Source organism: Typopeltis vanoorti, chromosome 12, assembly GCF_054136105.1.
Source record: "Typopeltis vanoorti isolate ZY-2024b chromosome 12, IOZ_Tvanoo_1.0, whole genome shotgun sequence".
Lineage (NCBI taxonomy): Eukaryota > Metazoa > Arthropoda > Arachnida > Uropygi > Thelyphonidae > Typopeltis > Typopeltis vanoorti.
Window position 1 is genome coordinate 29,943,994 of NC_143560.1, and position 23,464 is coordinate 29,967,457.

General features: G+C 34.7%; 1 protein-coding gene across 2 annotated transcripts in view; it reads left to right on the forward strand.

The window, feature by feature from the left end:
- SWIP (strumpellin and WASH-interacting protein) overlaps positions 1–23,464 on the forward strand; it is a 557,147-nt gene that overhangs the window by 482,809 nt on the left and 50,874 nt on the right. For both annotated transcript variants that reach the window (XM_090402140.1, XM_090402141.1), the window contains 2 exons: positions 1,714–1,797; positions 14,681–14,777. In XM_090402140.1, the coding sequence (XP_090258266.1) occupies positions 1,714–1,797; positions 14,681–14,777 (181 nt within the window). The remainder of the gene's footprint in view (positions 1–1,713; positions 1,798–14,680; positions 14,778–23,464) is intronic.

The following is a 23,464-nucleotide window of genomic DNA, read 5'->3' on the forward strand; positions in this document are numbered from 1 at the left end:
ATAAGCAGGATGCTTATTTGGAAGCCTGAAGTTGCTTTAAAACATTTCATGTTTAATCTTTACAGCAAAGTTTCTGGACTGTGTAAAAAAATAAATCAAATATATACACTGCTTGGAAAGAAATCACCAGACACCCCTATTGGCAAGGTGCATCGTGAGATGTCACGTGTCTGGATAAATTGGAGGAATAAGATGCTCCCAAGTCAATACAACTGCGTCCAGGTGAAATGGCTGCAAAAAGGGAACTGATGGAGTTTGAAAGAGACATTGTAATAGGCTGCCATGTTGCAGGCTATCTGCTTGGCAAATTATTGACAAATTGGACCATTCCAGATCAACAATCAGTGATACCATACTGAGATGGGGGGGGGGTGCAGGTAGTCAGCTACAAGTGCTAATCACAGTGGAGAACCCCCCCCCCCCCCACACACACACACTCACCAAACATGACCATACAGTGCTATGAATGATACCACCATTCATTGGCCGATAGACTGAATGTGGAGTTCTGGGCATTGACTTGAACATGAATCTACACAAAAACATTCAGAATCAAGGCTCACAACTGTGTTGTGAGCCTTGATTCTGAACTATGAACCACAGAAGATTCTGCCACAGCATCATCTTCTGTGGTACAAAGAGCTGTACAGCTGGACATGGAAGCTTGGAAAGCTGTGTTATGGAGCTATGAATCACGCTACACCCTCTGCAAGCAGATGGACTGGTGTGAGTGTGGCAGATGCCCATCTTACCAGAGTGCATAACTCCAACTTTAAATTTGGAGATGGTGGTGTAATGATATGGTCATGTTTTTCATGGTTTGGCCTCGGACCTCTGTGGTGCCATAAACATTGAACTGTGAAAGGTATCTGAACATTCTGGATAATGCAGTGCTTCCTACTTTGTATGGTTTATACTGAACTGACCATTGTCTATTTCAGCAAGACAATGCAGCATGTCATAAGGCTGCTGCTGTAGCTCTGTGGCTTGTGGACATGAATGGGACCACATTTGACTGGCCTACATAGAGCCCTGATCTCAACCCTAGTGAACATCTGTGGGATGAACTGGAGTGTTGGGTGAGGTCAAGGGACTTCTGCCTCACAACAGTCCAGAACCTCATTATATGCCTATAGGAAGAATGGTCAAAAATTTCCATTGATCGCTATTGTATGCTTATGGAAATTATGCCCTGTAGGATTGCTGAAGTCATTGCATCAAAAGGAGGTCCTACTGAGGTAGGTGCCATGGCTGTTTGTTCCCCACGCTATGGCATCTGTTGACTTCTTTGTAAGCTGTTGGTTTTTATAAAATCAATAAAAATAGAATAGATGCAAAAAAAAAAAAAAAATTCCTATCCCATTCATGGGATGAATGTTCTGCAGGTTACACAAAAAAATACATTTTATTAAAAATCTCTAATTTATTAAAATGCTGAAGAAATATACCACCACCTTTTAGTATAATAAACATGTAGAGAATCTGTAAATAACAGGTTTGCTATAGTGAATAGTATAGTTGCTATGGCAGCTTTGGACAAGACTTTCCAGTAGTTTTTAATAACAGGAGCGTTTGCCATATGATTATTCGCTCTAGCAAAAGCTGACTATAACTGCCTTATAAGACACAAATTTATTACTTTATTGTACTCTATTTATTTTATCCATAAAATGTATTGATATTTATTACTCTTCTGTTTTCCATTACTAATAGCTCCTAGTTGATGTATTTGCTTCTGCCTTCAGAGATCCTAAAAATATCCATTTAAGAAATTTCTTTGTCATAGTTCCTCCTTTGGTGAGTGAAACTTATATATATAGAAAACAGGTTTTTATTTAATATTATTTTTAAAAAAAATTTGAAGGGAATGCATTACATATTAATTTCTAGTGTACTGTATTATGCATTTATTTCTAATGTAATATATCCATGATTAAGTTATTAAAGAATGTTTTTCATTAGCTAAATGCACCAGGTATTGAGATTCTAACATAATTAAGATTTTGCAAGTAGTTTTTGGTGAGCAAAAAATTTCATATTGATTCCCTAACATTTTAATCTTCAAAAGCATTCCCAATTTCCATACTGAAGTTACCATCTTCACAATTTTTAAGGAAGGATAAGTAAGGTGGGAAGCCAGATAAAATGGAATAAGGAGAGAAATCACTCGATAATAATAATAATAAAAATATTTGTGATCATTAATATACAGGGTGATCAAAATTAAAGTACCCTTGTTTAAGGCCTTGTGAAGTGCCACCTAGTAATGATTCAAATGTAGTTAAACTTTCCAGGAATACATTGCCTCATGTAGAAGCAATATCTGAGAAGAAAAAGAAAAAAAAAGATTTTTATTCATTTTTATTCACTTCCATTATGCATTCACTGGCTGTACTGTTCAATGTCCTGCCCTTCCTAGTATGCCACAAATTGCATCCTTTGCACAGTGTGTGTTCAACAGCAGAATGCAGCCTGCTGGGACTGATGTTGAGCACATGCTGTGTTATGCTGTCTTTTGACACTGGCAAGTTATCAGGATGATTCTAATAAACCATGGATTTGAGAAATTCCCAATCAGAAATCACAAGGGGTTGTATCAGGTGAATGAAGCAGTCATGCAGTAGGAAACACATGGCTGATCACTCTAGCTTCTGTGAAATGTTCTCAAAGAATCTCCTGTATGGATCAGCCGATGGGTAGAGGGCTCCTCCCATCCTGCATGAAAATGATTGAATCCATGCACAGGTGGCTGTGGCACAACAAAATTTTTGGTCATATTGCGATACATCTCTGCAGTAACTGAGCAAGTCACAGGATCCAAAGCTGTAAACCTGTACCAGACAGTAACTTTGTTGGATTTCAATCAGGTTTTGCATAGCCGATACCTGGAAATTTAGGGTATTCACAGCTCTGTTCAAGTGAAAATGAGCCTCGTCTCCCCAGAAAATCATTCATGGCCATGCAGCATTCAACTCCACTCGAGCAAGAAATGTTAAACCAAATGTCATCTGACTTTCAAAGCCGAGTTTCAAAGTCTGGATGTGCAACTCCTGTGTTAGGGTTATCTTGAAAGGATAGAAATGCAGAATATTGCATAAAATTTTCCACGCAGTTGTGTAAGGCATATCCGTGTATCTTGATACAGCTCATGCACTGCAGGAACCAATATTGTTATTCATGGCATGCTCCACAATGGCAATAGCAACTTCATTCACTTGTTGTGAACTGATTAGTTTGCAACATCTGCCTGATCTAACTCCCAATGATCCCATTTCATGCAAGCAACTAATTATTTGTTGCAGAGCACATGGAGATAGTGGACTTTGTCAATATTTGTTAAGGTGATAAAATTCGTGTAGTGCAGCATTGTAATTGTACTACTTGTTTATGTAGTGAATTTTGGAACTACTTGTTTTTCTCAGATATTGCTTCTGCGTGATGCACAATGTATTCATGCAAAGTTTTGTAGCAATTGGATCACTGGATGGTGTTCCACAAGGTCTTAAACTTCGATACTTTAATTTTGATTGCCTTGTATTTCCATGATTTCTCTGCTATAGGGAAAAAAATTAATTAGCCACTTCATTTTGGCTTAATTCTGGCTCAATTCCAGCTTGCTTATTCTTCACCAATCTTCTTAACAAATTTTCTTAGTTTTTTCCCTCCTTGAGTATGTTTGCTATACTTAGTAAGGAAATTTCTCTATAATTCTCACATTTTTTATTTTCCTTTTTGATATAAAGGGAAATAAAAAGAATTTGAGAACTATAGAGGAATTTATCACTTGTTAACATTATTTAATAATTTTTCAATTAATTACTCTATCCATAAAGGATTCATATATTAATTTCTTTCATAGTTATGTGGTGATCAGCCTTCATTCTAATAAATTATGAAGACAACTGTTGTGTTATAGTAATAACTTCAATTTAATATAAACCAAAATAATCACCTGACATTTTGACCTTTATATTGAGGTCATCATGATGTGTGTGTGTGTGTGTGTGTGTGTGTGTGTGTGTGTGTGTGTGTGTGTGTGTGTGTGTGTGTGTGTGTGTGTGTGTGTGTGTGTGTGTGTGAAGATATCAAAAATTGGTATACAGTGGGTGTAAATCTGCCAGATTTAAGGTGACCAGTGGTGTAACCTCAGGGTTCAGTCTTTAAATACGTATGTATATATATGTATTTAAAAAAAAAAAATAAGGCTAAAGGCATTTTCAGCAGAATTGGCTAGGCCTTTAACATGTTTGTATAACTTGAGTCTCAGCTCAGGAATTATACCACAGGAATGCATGATAGTTCCATTGTAAAGGGTGGTGCAAAAACTGATGGTGTCTAACTACCAACCTATCAATATCTCTGGTGTGGTAGTGAAGATTTTAGAGAAGTTGGTAGGAACTCGCATACAGAAATGGGTAGACAAACAAGGTATACTCTGCAAGCATCGGCACTGGTTTATTAAAGGAAGGTCATGTTTTAGCAATTTGCTCATATTTTATAACAATGTTATGGCCAAGTTGGATGAAGGGAATGGATACACGATGATAATGTTAGATTTTGCTAAGGCATTTGTAAAGATATCACATGAAAGGCTGTTGCATAAATTGGAGAATATGGGATTGGAATATAAACTCTTGACTTAGATTGGTTGATGGTTGATAGACCATCCACCAATCTAAGTCAAAAGATATCAAAAAGTGGTATACAGTGGGTGTAAATCTGCCAGATTTAAGGTGACCAGCGGTGTAACCTCAGGGTTCAGGTCTTTGGGCCATTGTTGTTCAATTTATGCATTATTAACATTAGGAAGAGTCTAACAGGAGATGTGCAATTGTTTGCAGATGATACAAAGATAGGCAGGACAATCAGTGATGCTGCTGATATCCAGCACTTACATAATGATTTGAATAGGCTGGAAACTTGGTCAAATGAAAATGACTGTCAGTTTGATGTTAGTAAGTGCAAAGTTATGCATTTTGGCGTGATGATATTTCCAGTGGCATATTATATTAGTGGGGTCATGCTACAAGAAACTGAGAAACTGATGAGGCTAGGGATCTTGGCATAATGGTGAATAGGAATTTGAAGTTCAACAGTCACATAGAAAAATTTGCAAATACAAGAAAAACCTGCTTAACGCAATTAATTAATCCATCAATTAATGTGTGCTTAGCAAAATCGCGTTAAGCGAATACAATAAACAATAGGAATAATTATAATTCATCCATCAGTTAGTGTGAATTTGGGAAAAAATTAAAAGTATAACCTATATTACAAGATAAAATCATCAAAGTTAATAAACATCAATTGCTTAAATGTTTATGCTTTTATTGCTTCAATTAAAAGTTTAATTGCTTAAACTTTTAATGTCTAAACAGTTGATTGAGCTGCTTTTTTACAAAAAAATTAAGTAAAGATGTTTGAATCATGCTCGACTTTTTCATCTTGCCATGCAATTTGCGATAGCTAACGATTGCTTTATGAAGATTTTGGCAGACTCTGAAGCTTTATTACATATCTGGATCAGCATCAAACAAAATTTCCATAGCATACTCAATGTGATGGAAAACCAGCTCAAGTTCTTTTGCAGTTAGCTTCTTAGTCATAATATTCTCTTCTTGTTTGCACTCCTTATCTTCTTCTTCAAATGCACCAGCTGTTCTTCTAGTTAAAGGAGATCATTCTTGCTTAACTGTTCTGAATGGGAATGGAACAAGTTTCTCACATTTTCTTACGTTCTTTTCCAAAAATCATGTGCAAAATTATGTTAGTTTATCATGTGCAAAATCTTGGATTTTGCACATGATAAACTAACATAGGCTTGAGTTTAAAGTTGCCTTCTGCAATGCCTTCTAATAAAAATGTAACACAATCTTTAGATACTTTGTATCCTGGTTGAGATGCTTCAGTTTTAGCTAGAAAAGTTTTTGTTGGCATACTCTTCCAAAAGAGACCAATTTCGTCGACGTTGATTATTTGCCAATCGTCATAATTACCCTCCTGAATTATCCTTTTCAATTCCTCAGGAAACTTGGCAGCAGAATCTTTATCAGCACTAGCAGATTTAGATGGCTTCTATTTCGAGTGATCTGCATGCTTAAAGAAGTAGTAGCAACTTTTCATTGTTCTTTGTATTCTTTGCTCCTATTTATATAGTCCAAACTGTAGACTCGCTGTATCCCAGGTTTTGCACAATCATTGTATTACTAGTGCCACTTTGATGTCTCTTAATGACTTCTAGCTTTTCCGCTCACTGCAGATTGGCAACAAAAAATTTTGCATAATGTAAAAAAATTGCGTTAACTGATTAATCAATCACACAAACTCATTATCGCACATCGAATTCGCATTAAGCAAGGATTTCCTGTACAATTGAGAGGATAATTGTGATGTTGAAGCAAACCTTGGCATGTAAGGATAAGGAAGTCATTTTGCCTCCTGATAAGACCACACCTGGATTATTGTGCACAGATTTAGTCTCTCAGGTTTCAAGGGGATAAAAAACCTGTGGAAAGGGTGCAAAGAAGAGTTACAAAAATTATATCCAGATTATGGGATTTAGATTATGAGGACAGATTGTGAGCATGTGGATTTTTGTTAATTTGTCTGTTAGTAATTTCTAGCCAAACAGATAACAGGACTAGCTTTGATATAGTAGGTTTTTTTTTTTTTTTTTTTTTTTTTTTTTTTTTTTTTTTTTTTTTTTTGGTTGACTAAATTAGTGTGACTTTAGTATACTGTGTCTATTGTAATGCAGCTTGTCTTTTTTTGTATGTATATATACAGGGATTATCAAAATAATGGAAACACCTATAGGCCCACCTCATGCTGTTAGAACATCATGAATTCGATGTGGAATAGACATACAAGTTATCTACATAACATAAGGGAATTTGGGACCATTTTTCCTGCAAAATATATCCCAACTATGCCAGTGATGTTGCAGATGGAAAATGCGATCAAACCTTGGAGAACTGATTGGAGACAATTTATTGGCATGTCTGTTTCCATACTTTGTCATGATTTTCGATACTGTGACTCGTGATACACCTATGATTTATGCTGTTTAGTTGCGTCGGCTCCTGCAAGCTTCATTCCAACGATCATACCTGCACTCCAATGATCATTGGAGTGTGCTTTTTTATGATATCAGCTATCACATAGCAGTGCCATAGTCGATGTTGAATTAGCTGTTGTACAGTTAGTGTGCAAAATGTCAGACCTCACCCAAAAGGTATGATCATTGGAGTAGGTGTATCATGAGCCACAGTATCGAAGTTTATGACAAATTATGGTAACAGACAAGGTGTTGTCTCCAATCGGTTCTGCAAGGTTTGATTATATTTTCCACCTGCAACATCACTGGTACAGTTGGGACATGTTTTGCAGGAAGAATGGTCCGAAATTCCATTATTTTATGTACATGACTTGCATCAATCTATTCCACTTCGAATTCATTGTGTTCTAGCAGCTCGAGGTGGGCCTACAGCTTATTACTAAAACAAAAATTCCCCCAAAAATTTGTAGGTGTTTCCATTATTTTGATAATCCCTTGTATATGTGTCCATACATACATACATGTATACTCCAGATGATGACCTTGATACAAAGGTTGAAACATCGAGTGATTATTTTGGTTTATGTTCTATTGAAGTTATTACTATAGCATGGTAGTTATCTCCATAATTTATTAGAATGAATTAATATATTCTGTTTTTTATATTATTATTGTCTTTGATTCTTTTTGTGATACACCTTCCTCTCTTTCTAAGAGGAAGAAGCACAAGAATTAACAACTTTTCTTGATACCCTTCAGAACATTTTATTATCGTCATGATATCTGTCTTTGGAACGAAAACAGATAGCACAGAACAATTCTTTCCAAAAACTTCCCATGAGTTTCATTTAGCTACTTTTGCATGTTTATCTTATCTATGTTTCTATTTTTCTTTAAGAGCACTTACTGACTAGCCTAGAACTCTGTGAGTTTTCTTTTCATGGACTGCTTTAACTTTTTGTATCTACTGTAGAGATCTTATTTTTCTATCTTTGCAGATGACTTCTCAAAAGGCATTTCTGTTCAAGTCAGTATTTTCTTCATATTGGTTAGTCATTCTCTATGGTTTGGATTCTTGTTTAGAAACTCCTTTGCCCTTTTCCCTCAATAATATTTATATATTTGAATCTGCAGTTCACATGCGAGAGTTGTCTGACTTTGATTCTTTTTGAAATGCTAGTGTATATGTTTCTTTTCAGGAGGATCATTCTTATTCTATAATTTCTCCTTAAAAGAAACATATAAGATTATGATATAAAAAATTCATGCAAACAGTTATCTGAGGAAAGGCAAGGATATTATTGGCTCTATTTGACTTATGTAAAATTCAGTTAAGCAGAATATAATTATAAAAGAGTACCCTTAGAATATACTTGATCTCATATAGATTTGGGATGGGAGGATTTTTCCTGTGAAATTTAATAATGATAATAATCCTTCAGTACTTGGAGTATTTAAATTAAGGCCAATTTAAGGGCCCCAAACAATGAGGGAAGAACTCCAGAGTGCTCTATCACCTCGGGCCCTGTCCGCCTCAGGAAAAGTACAAGTACGGCCCTGACTCTGCCACCTCTATATATGTAGCACATGTCGCCAAACCAAATAACTCTTCCAGATCATGCAACGAGGGTGTCTGAGTGTAGCAGCATGCAAAGGACACTGCTGAAGCCATGTATGGAAATCAGAGCAGATCTGTGTGTGTGAATATTCATGAAAGTGAGTCTGTTTCCCGCATGGCTTTGCTCTGTAATTAACTTCCTGACGTCACCATCCATGAAAGACACTGTGAGAAAATACAACAATACTGTTGATTAAAAAATTTCTCATAAAAAATATGATTATGAATTGCTGTGATCTAACATTCACTTTGAAAATGTACGCATGCATGTGCACTCCCACACACTCACAATCCATTCTGAGAAGAGTAAGAAGGGTGCCAGTTCTTTACGTCATAGGTAACTCTTTCTTATGACACTATATGTGAAATTGGGAGCATTTTTTCAGAGAATTTAAGTATAAAAAAAGTGTCATTCTCATGAGAGCAAAAACTGCAGAATATATTTATATTTTTTATAATGGTGAAGAGTTATTGGATATTTTTGTTTTTTAATTAAAGAAAAAAAATAGGTTGCCAGAAGTAGAGATACTGTCATCAGTTCCTCATATGAACCTTCAAAGGGTGTGCATGATACTATGAAAGTACTACATAATCAAGTTTGCATTATTACTAGTTTCATATTCAAATATGTTCCTCCAAATTAATCATTTTATTTCTCAGATCTCAAATATTGTCTCATCTTGCATGTTGGTCTTGCAGACACTACCAGCTGCATTAGTACACCTCCATTATCATATACCCGTTTTGTTAACCATTTTCTCTCATTCTGTTCCAATTACTATACCATACTATTTAGAGTATCTTTGCTCATACATTCTTATCATCAAATTCCTGACATATAGCTGAAAGAAGTACATTGGATAATGACAGTACTACATAATAAAATTTACATTATTACTAACTTCCTATCAGCAGTTGTCTTTCAAATTAGTCTGTAATCTGTCAGAATGCCAGCATTATCAGATCTTAGATCCTAGATATTGGTCATTCTCTTGGTCTTTTCTTGGCATCCAACACCTGCTTTGGTAATCTTTCCTCTTCCATTTTGTTTTTTAAGTGCAACCTGAGATTAGCTCTGCTCACACATTTCTGAATGATAACAATGTCAAGTTCCTTCCAAAATAACGCTTCCTTTCTATTGTGATTCTGCCTTTGATATTATCTGTTCAGTACCCCAGTAATGCATTGATATATTTGAATCTATAGTTCACATCTGAAAGCTGCTACACTTTTGACTCTTTTTAAAACTTTCATGCATATTTCTCTTTTCAGTATGATACTCATTTTTATCCTGCAGCTGGGGATCATTTTTTTTTACTTGTACAGAGATTGTCAGGTGTAGAGTTTTTTTTAGAAATGAAATTCACATGAAATGGTGAAATGTCTAATATATTTCAAATTCCCTATCTCTCTGATACAGAAGTGAAATTAAGATAAATAGCACCTGCTTATTCTTTTGTTCCCTATCTATTTCTTTCTTTCCCTCCATCCCTTTTACTCTATTTACTCGACTTATCCATTACTTAAGGAATAATATCAGACATACATACCTGTTAAATCTTCTTAGAAAAGTACTTAGTGGAAAGCAATGCATTCCACTCACCAGCCACTCTCCATGCAAAGAACCTGCTCCTCAATCCTCCTTATACAATTTCCAGTGATGGCCTGTTATTTTTTATCTTTTACTGTTTCTGTAAAGAGATTGTTTTTATATTTCAAGTGTTTATTAATTACACAAGGGTTCAGTTCTGATTAGTGTAATGGCTTTTAACTATTTCGTTTAGAATCTGGAAAATTATTGACTCGAGACCAAATAAAAAAATATATACATTTAATGACCTAGTTCTGCTTAGCTCTTCTACTTCTACTTCCAGCGGACCCTGGATAGGTTTGTAGCTGTTTGTGCAGAAGCCGGGATGAAGATCAGTGTGGCCAAAACGGAAACACTTGTGGTCTCAAGACAACCATTCCAGTGCCCTCTACATGTGAGTGGAGTCCCACTGAGGCAGGTGGAGAAGTTAAATACCTTGGGTCCATATTCACGAGTGATGGAAAGTGGGACGTAGAGCTAGATACTCGAATTGGCTCAGCAAGTGCAATATTGCAGAAGCTTGACCATTCGGTAGTATTGAAGTGGGAGTTAAGCCAGAAGGCAAAGCTGGCTGTCTTCAATACAGTCTGTGTCCCCATCCTCACCTGTAGTCACGAGAGCCAGGTAATGACTGAAAGAATGCGGACATGAATCCAAGCGGCTGAAATGAGGTTCCTTCGAGGGGTTGCTGGGCTGACAAGACTCGAGAGAGTCAGAATCTCTGCAATTCGGGAAACCCTCAATAGTTAACCACTGCTTCTCCGTGTTGAGAGATCACAGTTACGATGGTACGGGCATCTGGTCAGAATGCCACAACAGAGGCTCCCTCCAGTAGACCCTTTTTGCCAAGCCAGAGGGTGGGAGGCCAAGGACTCGCTGGATAGATTATATCCAAAACCTTGAGTGGACACGTCTGGGAGTCCCACTAGAACACCTGAGCTCGGTGGCAGAGGATCGTGACCATTGGAAGTCCCTTTTGCAGCTGCTGCCCCGACAACCCAATTAGGAAAGGTGGGCCTTGAAGATGGATGGATGGATACATATAATGAAACTAAAACAATATACTTACATTTTAAATAAAGTTACATAAATAACTACAAAATTAACTGGATCCAAGGCCTTAATCAAATCTACACTGTAGAGATTTTCTTATTCAAAAATATTAAAAGCATTCATTCTCTGACTCATTCTATTATTGGATTGTTTGACATATACTTAATCACATCTACCAGACTAAACACTATTTTAAAAAGTGTTCATCAGAGTCAGTTTCTTGGTTAGGGCCTTTTCAAAAATATAAAATTTTCTTCTTCTTTTCCATGGATCTGTTTTTTTATCTCCCTTATGTAGCATACAATATTATTCCTCCTGTCTCACTGAGGTATAAATATTCTTACCTATTTGTCACACAATTTACTAATTTTTGTACCAGAGAAAAAGTTTCTTCTTCTTCTTCTTCTTCTGCTTCATAAACAACATATCTAAGTTGAGCCTCTTCATGTTAAGCCACTTTACAGTTTCAAATTTCACCAATTACTTTTTCCATAGTAATCCAGTGTCCTTAAGACAGAAGATGAAACTTTCCATTCAGCATTTCCTCAAACATTCAGTTAGAACATTAACTGCAATTACCTTGATGGACCTGTGATTTCAGTCATTATTTCTTCATGACTGCTTCATGACTTGATGTACAGAAATAGGATGATAGTATAGATCAGGGGTATTCAACCCGTCGATCGCAGAGCAATTTTTGGTCAATCTCTTGTGTATTCCTCCTTACAAATTTAATTAAAACTGAAAACATAATATTTTATTTATCATTATTTTGTATTCTTTTTAATTCGCTTTAAGTGTATTGCCATTGTTTATTTATTTTTCTTTAAAATTGTCAAATCAGTAATTTTCTTATAAGTCCGGGTAAATGAATTAATTTGGATCAGTGGAAGTCAAACAGCGAGCCGAGTGAATACGATTATAAGCAAAGTGTAAAAACTTGATTGTAGCTTAAATATTAAATATTCCAAAGCGCATTACATCGATTTTTTACTTAGGTTAAATCCCATCTGAATATTCTAAAAAAATAAACTTTGTTTGTCTCGGTATAGTTTGTATTAGATGTTTTTGTAAATAACTCTTTTGAAGCTAACTGTATATACTGCTTTAATAAGAATATGTCAGAGTGTTAAAAACAAAGGTAATGTTTTTTGTCGCCGAAGCTGTATGTGGCGGCATTAGAAAGATTGTTATTGAAACTTGTATGTATGAGAAAGGCTTGAAGGCTCTAAGTGTAAACATCTCTGAAGTCAGTCAGAAAGAGTTCAAATAACTTTCCGATGGCCAGCAACTTACAATCAAAAGAAAGCAGAGGAGAACAAAAGGTGTGCCAAACTTGAAACTTAAGATGAAAGACTCATACCGATTCTTTGGGGGTTGCCAAACTTTATGCGAGGTCTCAGAGGAGGCCTAATAAAAAGGGACTGAAGCAAGCAGAGGGGTCCCGGTTCCAGAATTGCTGTCAGAGAGGAGGCCGCCCGGTCCAGAGTCGCCGTCAGAGACTGCCCGGATCCACATTGCTTGAGAGAGGAGTTTCCCGCTTCCAGAAAGGAGCTTCTCGGTTCGAGACGTCGCTAGAGAGAGAGAGACTACTTCTAGGCCACAGACAAGGTTTCAAATTGCCGGAGAAAAGTTTCCAGGTCAGGTTAATGTCAGACATTCACCAGTGTGTTGCGTTTTCATTGCAATTTGATGAATCAAACAACTTCACTGATATTGCTCAGTTAATGGTATTTATTCGCATGGTATTTCAAGATTGTTCAAGTAAAGAACTTTTGAAAATTATACCATTATTGGGTAGGACTAGGGGAGAAGACATTTTTTCGGCATTTGATGAATTTGTGAAACAACACAAACTTCCGCTTTTTAAAGTTGTGTCTATTACTACTGATGGTGCTCCTGCATTGATAGGTAATAAATCAGGCTTCATTTCATTGTGTAAAAACGATGACAAATATCCAGATTTTTTAATGTACCACTGTATTATTCACCAACAAGTAATGTGTAGTAAAAGATTAAACACAAAAGATGTTCTGGATATTACATTTAAAGTTGTAAATTCTGTTCGAGGAAAAGCCCTGTAACGGCGGTTATTTAAATTACAGGCAGATGATGATAGGGAACTTCTGTTGTACAATAATGTTCGCTGGCTCAGCAGAAGTCAATTTTTAGAAAGATTTCTTGTATTAATTAACAATATCAAAATTTTTCTTGATGAAAAAGGAGATATTTATCCACAATTGAGTGATAAAAGATTTCTGTATGAAATTAAGCAATTTAAATTTAGAGATAAAAATTTAATTGACATGTTAAGTTCAATAAAAACTTTCCAACGATACTTACTTTTATTAAAGAAAAATATAAATGACCGCGAATTTAGACATCTCCCATATTTATTAACATTTTTTGAACAAAATCAAGAAATGCTTCGCTATGATTTAAATGAATTTATTCATGAAATAGAATTAATTGAGGAAGAAATAAATTCAAGATTTAAAGATTTTAATAAAACTGAAATGATTATATCTTTTATCAATAATCCATTTCAAGAAAACTTGAACATCACAGAAATTTCAAATAAAATTAGTGGGCTGTTTGATGTAAACCAAGCTGAAGTAAAACTCGAGATAATAAACATTCAGAATAGTTTACATTTGAAATCAATAAACAATGAAGTCATTTGAAGTATGCACATGAAAAATTCCCAATATTAACTGATATTGCATGAAAAATTCTGTCATGTTTCAGATCGACATACTTGTCAGAATCCGCTTTTTCAAATATGAACATCATAAAAAATCAATTAAGAAACCAAATTACAAATGATCATTTGGATGATTGTCTGCGATTGGCTACTTCTTATCAACTTGACTATGAAAATATTGCGAGGTCCAAACAATGCCAAATTTCACATTAACTTTTTTTTTTAATCAACCAGCATTTCCTGTAACTTGCGAGTTTGTAATCAATCTGTTGTTTTTTCTAACTTTGGTTTTCCAAAATAAAGAAATAAATATTTTATTTTAATATATTTGTTTTTTTTTTTTTTGTATTAAAATAATTAAAAGTGATAAATAAATTTTTAAATACACAAATAAAGTTTTTAGTTGTGTATTTTTTTTTAGTTGTTTATTTTTAGTTTTTTATTTGTGCATAATCAGATATCAGGTTGGGGAAACGTGATCTATATAAGAGAGTAGATCACTGAATAACTTTTTATAGAAAAGTAGCTCGTGTAGTAAATAAGGTTGAACACCACTGCATACTAACAATATAGCATGTGTGAGATGCATCTGTAATGCATGCTCATAAATAGATTTTCATAGTTTGATATATTATAACTATAATTATTATTATTTAGACACTGAACTTTGTGGAACAGTCAATTATTTGCAAAGAGAACATGACAAGGAAGAATAAAACTGGAGCAGCTTTTACGGATGATGGTTTTGCAATGGGTAAATTTCAGCATATTTATTCGATTGTCCCAAAGTCTTTTGGGTATAAACATTGATACGAAAGTATAATATTTATATATAGATTTTAATTGAATATCAAATATTTATTAATTCTTATTTTGTCTAATTATGTATTTATAATAAGATGTTATAAGAGATGAAGAGTAATTAAATTTATTTCATTTTCTTAAGCAAAATGTAATTACAATAATATCAATAAATATTATCAATAATTGTGTGTTGATAATATTTAACTATATATTGTGATAATATTTATCTAATATTGTGTAATGTTAATAATGATAGTATAATTGATTTCTTGTTGTGAAGCTATACACAATTACAGAAAAATGAAACACATCCGGTGCATACAATATCATTAACAGACCTCCCTGAAGGGATATCTCACTCAACCAGCAATGGATTTATTGTAATGAACTTTAAAATTTATTCACATCTTAGTATTCACATTGCACTCTAGCAGCACACACATTGCTTGGAAAGAAGTCATCAGACACCACAGTGTGAAGAACAAACAGTATCTTATTAAGGTAGGCACCCACCTTAATAAGATACAGGACCTCCTTTCGTTGTAATGACTGCAGCAAACCTACATGGTATACATTATGGTATACATGGTATACTTTCCACAAGAATACGATAGTGATCAGTGGGAATTTTGGACCATTCTTCCTGTAGGCATGTAATGAGATCCTGGACTGTTGTGGGGTGGATGTTTATTGACCTCACCCAGTGCTCCAGTTCATCCTATAGATGTTCAATAGGGTTGAGATAAGGACTCTGTGGAGGCCAGTCGAGCGTGACATTCATGTCCACAAACCACTCAGTTACAGCAGCAGCCTTATGACAAGGTGCATTGTCTTGCTGAAAGAGACAATGGTCAGTTACATAGAAATGCCACAAGGTAGGAAGCATTGCATTGTCCAGAATGTTCAGATACCTCGTGGAGTTCAGTGTTTATGGCACCACAAACAGAGGTCTGAGGCAAAATCAGGAAAAACATTTCCATACCATCACACTGCTACTTCTGAATTTCATTGTTGTGGTTGTGCACCATGGTAAGACATTCTCTGGGCATCTGCTATATCCATCCATCTGTTTGTAGAGGGTGTAGTGTGATTTATCACACCAAAACACAGCTTTCCAAGCTTCCACTGTACATGCTGTTTGCACCACAGAAGATCATGCTATGTTTTGAGCATTGGTTCTGAATGTTTTTGTGCAGATTTGTGTTCCAGTTGATGCCCAGAACACTACATTCAGTATGTTGGATGATGAATGAAATTTTTTACAAGTTATCCTTCATAGCACCCTATTGCCACGTTCAATGAGTGTGGTGGGTCGTCCACTGCAGATAGCACTTGCAGTTGACTCCCTACATTTCCATCTCAATATGGTATTACTCTTAATATATGAGCACCTCCATGGAGTCTGAAGACTAATCGTTGAAGACCCAATCTATCCACACGTTCTATCATACCTCTCCTTGAATCCATTAACAGACAAAGCACTTACAGCTGACTGTAACAACCCATTCCACTCATTCACAACTCTCCAAGCACAAATTCTAATCTTCACACCTGCACTAACCACACCTTTATTCAACTTCCAGGGATGACCCATTGTTCTGATTCCTCTAGCCAAGTGCTGAAACATTTCCCCTGCATCTATCCTATTAAACCCTTTAAACAATTTAAATGTTTCTAACATATCCCCTCTTTTTTCTCTTATTAGCTAACTTCTGCAATCCACACCCTTAATCAATCCACATAGGAAACATTCCACAGGTCACTTACCATCTTGGTCACTTGTCTCTGAATCCTCTCCTTGGCTTCCTCATCCCCAAGAAATCCAGGAGACCAAACTTCAGCACAGTAATCCAGATGTGGGCATATCAAGGCCTTGTTCTTCAATACCCAAGTAATCTTATGGACTACCTTAGCAATATGTCCTCTAAACTTTAACTCTCTGTTTACCACCACCTCTATATCTCCAGCTTCATTTATTTCCTGGAGTAAATGCCATCACTGCAATACATGGCTTGTAATCTATTTATCCCAAAATGCATAACTTTATATTTCTCCACATTAAACTAATATCCATTATCTTTTACCCATACTGACAGTCTATTTAAATCATCCTGTAAACTCTCCACATCATCTTGATTAACTATTACTCTACCTAATTTTGCATCATCAGCAAACAACTGAATATTTCCTACATCATTTGTGTATAAATTAAACAGCAATGGTTCCAGCACTGACCCTTGCTGCACACCACTAGTCACCTGTTTTTGCCTCGATTCTGCCCCTCCATATACCACTTTTTGATATCTGATATTTTGATAGCAGCCACCCTCTTATCCACTTAGCCAGTGTCATGTCCATCCCCCATTTGTTCTAATTTGCATAACAGAGTTCCATGTGGTATTCTGTCAAATGCCTTTGCAAAATCATCATGTAGGCATTTCCTTTATCTAACTCAACTGTTGCTCTATTATAGAAAGTTAGTAAATTACTAAGGCTCATCCAGCTTCCACGAAGCCATATGAAATCTCATACAGTATCGTATTTTTATCTACCCATTCTTGAAGTCTCATTTTTACCAATTTTCTAATACTTTTACCACCATACACACCTGAGATACTGATTGGTCTATAGACCAATATATACTGCAAAGTATCAAAGATTTCAAAATAATTCCCTTATGCAAGGGAATTATTTTGCCTCTTTCCACTTCCTTGGAAATTTATCAGAGCTGAGACTTAAATTAAATAGCCTAGCCAAAAGCATTGCCAGTTTTCTTGTACAGTCTCACAAAACCCTAGATGATATCCTCTCTAATCCCACAGCTATATTTGCATTGAGATTCTGCAATTTCCTAAGGAGGAAAAATTCATCCACCTCTGTTTCCACATTAGTGTCTGTCACTGATTATTGATCTGGAATGATCCAATTTGTCAACAGTTTGCTGAACTTATGGCCTGCAACCTGGCATCCTTTCACAACACCTTTCAAACTCTGTTAGTTCCTTTCTCACAGCCATTGCCCCTGGACACAGTTACACTTATTTGGGAGCATTGTATTTCTCCAGTTTATACTAGTGTCTGTTGTCTTCTTCCCAAGCAGTATGTATATATATATTTGTTTGCTGCTAGAGTGTATTGTGAATATTTAACTGCATCAAATACATATATATTTGATGTACCTAATGAAGTTTTATAAGATGAAACTAGTTGTGCATTCATATAAAAAATAAATAGTTTTATTGTCATAACTAGATATTTATAATGTAAATGTAAAGATCAAGGAATATATAGAGAGAAATGGAATGAAGATATATTTAGGATGGAAAGATATCAGCTATCAAAAGAAGTGGATAAATATAGATCAAAGGGAAAGATAGAGAGAGAGAGGAAAACCAGTGTATCCAGAACAGGCAAATGCCTAATCCTTGAAAAGAAGGAGAAGAAGGTATATTATTATTATTATTCATGCACCTTCAAGGAGTCCAAAGACTCATCGCAGGAGGTCACCTACTGTGCAACTCTCCATCTCCACTACTACACAGAACTTTTACCACCAATAACCTACATCAACGCCATATATATATATATATTTCATAGATGATGTTTTCACAGCTATTGGACATGTTTCAAAGAATAACTTATATGACTATATAGCCAAGTGAATTTATTTATTTCTTCTAATTTATTTTTAAAGATACTACTAGCTTCATCTTTCTTGAAGACTTCATCAGGTGCATTATATTGAAGTGAATAAAATCAGAGATTTTATTTTCCATAAATTTTCCATAAAAATATGGAAAACGACAAGAAAACAAAGTATCTAGTTGATGAGAACCATTGTTGAGAGTGAATAGTTCAGTCTCCTGCAATGTACAGTTTAAGAAAAAAAAAGTTTACATATTAATTATTAATGATTTATTATAACTTTAATGATAATTTTAGTCAGGTTTGGTTGTGATTGAGTGTGGCATATTTGCATTTGGAAGTTATTCAGTTTGAAGCATTTTTTCAGAATAACACTTAATGGGAGCAAAAATGGTAGGAAGAACTAGGTTAGCCAGGTGCATGGCATGAAAATCAAGTATGTTAAGTAGTGTAGATTTTAGACTTGTCTCATTATTTCTATGCTAATGAGACAAGTTGTTTTATAAGCATTCCCTATGAAGACTAGTGCTTTAACTTTCTTATTGACCTTGATGTGTTTACACATCATTAATCATGGAAGCAAAGCACCCGTTGACATTGAAATAATGATTAGATACTGTTCAGATAACAAGGATATGAAGCATGAATTAGTTATGATATATTTCATCCATATGTTAGCAATGGGACCATTGCTGTTTAATTTGTACATAAATGATATAGGAAATAGCTTGAAATATTCAGTTGTTTGCTGATGATGTGAAATTAGGTAGAGTAATAGTAGTTAATTAAGGTGATGTGTAGAGCTTGCAAGATGGTTTAAATAGGCTGTCAGTATGGGCAAAAGATAATGGGTGTAAGTTTAATGTGGAGAAATGTAAAGTTATGCATTTTGGGATAAACAGATTTCAAGCTGTGTATCATATTGGTGGCACTAACTGAATAGCAGAGAAGTAACAGTCATAAAGGTTGTAACTGAGGTTGACATTAAAGTGAACTGTACTCCAGGAAATAAATGAAGCCAGAGATTTAGGGGTGGTGGTAGACAGAGAGTTAAGGTTTAGAGGACATATTGCTAAGGTAGCTCATAAGATTACTTGGCTATTGAAGAACAGAATAACAAGTAGAGATAAGGAAGTTGTTATTCTTCTTTATAAGGCCTTGATATGTCCACATCTGGATAACTGCTCACTTGTGGATGAGGAAGCGGTGAAGAAGATTCAGAGCTGAACAACCAAGATGGTGAGTAGTCTGTGGAATGTTCCCTATGAAGATAGATTTGAGGGTGTGGATTGCAGAAGTTGACTGATAGGAGAAAAAGAGGGGATATGATAGAAACATTTAAGTTGATTAAAGGGTTTTATAGGATTGATCCAGGGGAAATGTTTCAACACTTGGCTGGAGGGGCCACAACAACTGGTCATCCTAGGAAGTTGAATAATGGTGTGGTTAGTAAGGGTGTGAGGACTAGATTTTTGCTTCAAGAGTTGTGAATGAGTGGAATGGGTTGTCAGGGTCATTTGTGAGTGCTTTGTCTGTTAATGGGTTCAAGGAGAGGTATGATAGATTGTATGAATAGTTTGGGTCTCCCACAGCGAGCGAGCTTTCAGACTCCAGGGAGGTGCCCATATAATAATAATATGTCTATTTGGGTGATTAAAATTTTTGCATAATTGAATTATTATCCTGCTAATGTTTTTTTTTTTTTTTAATCTTACTCTTCTTTTTTATGGTTTCTTTTCTTTATTTTCCTTTAAATTGATGAAAAGATACATGTAAGTTATTCATTTCCTGTAGGTTTTGTGCTGATTCTGAAATTAATACAATATCACCTATGTATCTTAAATTAGTTAATTTTTCACTTTTTATTGTCATGCCTTTGGAACTCCAGTTAATTTTTTGAACCATCTCCTGAAGTGCTGCTGTAAAAATTTTAGTGGTATAGAATCTCCTTGTCTTATCCCCTTTTGTATAGGGATCTTGTTGCTTTCTATTTGTTGTCTTATAGTTGCTGTTTCATTTTTGTATATTTCTTTACATTGACAGTTCCACATATTCACTTGGTATGGATTGATTACCTACCAGAAATGATAAATATACTGAACATAGTAAGGAAGAAGATAGGTCTTAAAATAAATAGAGAAAAAAAGTTATGTTCAATAGGCACTTTAGAACAAAAACAATAAAACTTGGTGATGAGCCAATAGAAATAGTCTCCTGTGTGTACTTGAGGCAACGTTTTGACATTGAAAATGAATTACAGAGCAAAATTAAAAGAAGAATACAGTTAGCCTGCTATTCATTTATGAAATTGAACTACATATTCAAAAATAACTTACCCATCTGCCTGAAAAGTAAAGCATTCAACCAATGCATATTACCAGTACTCACCTATGGTTCAGAAACCCGGGCACTAACTAAACTAATGGAAAAACAAATATACTAGTAATGGAAAGAAGAAGAATGGAGAGAATCATCCTAGGAATAACACTAATGGATAAAAAGAGGAAGGAATGGATCAGATCACAGACAAAAGTCTTGGATGCAATAGAAATTGTAAGAGCATCCAAATGGAGATGGGCAGGACATCTGGCTTGAGGATCGGACAATAGATGGACCAGGAAAGTAAAAGAATGGATGCCAACTGGAAAGAGAGAACAAGGACACCCAAAAACAAGATGGGCAGATGAAATTGAAAAACTAGCTGGAAAGAGATGGATGGCAGAAGCAGAAGACCAAGAAAATTGGAAGATTTTCTTGAATTTTCACTGCTGAATGAAGGCCTCCTCATATAGGAGGCCTTCATTCAGCAGTGGATTGAAAATGGCTGAGAAAGAAGTTATTGATACTACAGAAATTGTTTTGAACCTCGAAAGAAAAAAAAATTTAATAATTAATAATATGAGAATTGTGGTTTCAGAGGCCAGGGATACTTGGCTGATTATGGTGTTAAAAAGAAGAAATAAATTACATGGTGTTTGAACAGCTGGATATTCTGTGATCTATTTTCCTACATTTGTCTGCTCTTAAAATTTCTCTATGTAACATTGTTAACCTATTAATTTATTTTGATAGACATCTTATTCATTAAAAATAAATCCTTTGCAATGTTTTTTATATGTTTCCATCATCATAAGGAACAGTCCTTGCAGTTCTTTCTTCTAAATCTTCTTATTTACAGCTTTTCCTCTTCATTACCATATAATTTCATCCATGTGAATGAAGTTTATCTTCTAATATAGTGAACTGACATTATAGTAAACAGTACCATAACTACACTAAAATGAACTACAGAAAAGTCTCATAAAACTAATGCTATTTTAAGCTCACTATTACAAACAGTAAAAGCTCAAAACTTTCACAATAGCAAATTGAATTTCTTAGCAAATGATATCTCAATGAATAGACAAAAAAATCACAGAAAATTGTACATTGGTAACAGAACACAAAGGAAAATCATGGGAAATAAAAAGGAAATTGTGGAAAAATAAAACAAAAGAAATCAAGGGAAATAAAAGAAATTGCAATAAACAGAACAACAACAATGTTGTTTTTTTCACTTGGTTATGCTATAAATTAAAGATGCCAAGAAATTATATTATTGGTTTCATCCTTTATCCAAGTGTAAGCAAACAAAGTTTGCATGTGAAGTAACTTCACGACTGGGCTACTTGTATATCACATCACCATACATGGAGCACACAAAATGACATGAAAAAATACAAATGCTATAAGAAAGAACTGGAAGGGTATGACATTATTAAAAATGAAAATCCAGAATTAGTTTCAATTTTGAAATATTACAGTAGCTTAAATTACTTCACTTACCTGAAATCTTCAAAATGAACCAAATATGTGTAGACTGTACCATTATAATCAAAAAATTTAAATCAGAAATTTTGAATTTTTTATCTTATAGATAAAGAATCTTTGAAATACAAAATGAAGCTCTTTAATATAAATTTAACAAAAAATACCAAAGCTTATTGGATAATCTTTAATTTGGTTCTTTATTGGAAATTCTTTAATTTACAGTTCTAAGATAACAATATCAGTTTATGCCAACTATATAATATCATTGGGTCTATGTCCAGTTGGGAAGCTGACATTCACAATTACTATGTCAGTTACTAACCCCCCCCCCCCCCCCAAGACTGACTGATACAAATTAATGTTCATCCCTTGTGTCTTCTTCCTCTTTGTAATTGGAGGTTACTATCAGCAGTCAGTTATAAAGGTAACTGACTGCTAAAATGTTCAGGTTATTTCTGATTTTAATGGCACAGACTGAACTTATTTAGTTTATTATGCAGATTTCAGGTAAGTTGACAGATCAATTTAACCTAACCTAACATTTCAAAATTCAAACATTAATTCTGGATTTTAATTTTTATAATTTCATACTCTTCTAATTTTGTTTTGTATCCCATTATTGTTTGCATTTGCATTTTTTCACTCTGTTGCTTTGTGTGTTTTATGTATGATTCCTACCATACATACCATTTCTTTCATTCTGTTTCCCATTATTTCTTTTGTATTATTTCCCATGATTTGTTCTATTTCTGGCAATTTCATTTCATTTTCTGTTCCCAATAATTTCTTTTGCTTGATTTCTTTCATACTCTTTCCCATGATTTCCTTTGTTTTATTTCTCATGATTTTTTCTTTGTTTACTGCAATTGTTTTTATCTATTGCCAAACAATTTCCTTTGTTCTATTTCTCGCAGCTTCATTCATTTGTTCTGTTTATTGTAATTTTTTCTGTTCTTTTTCCTGCCATTTTCTTTGTTTCATGGTACTATAACAAACTGTCTCTGGTTCCTAAGAGTTCATTTAGTGAGTATCTGCTGTAATGTAATATATGAATCATCCTCTTTTTTTCCCTGATATCTTCTCTTCTAATATGTTTACAGTCTATTTGTTATATCTCCCTCTTAGTCCCAGGAATTTCGTCTTCCTTCCTATGATTGTCTTCCATAATATTCTGCGCTATTTC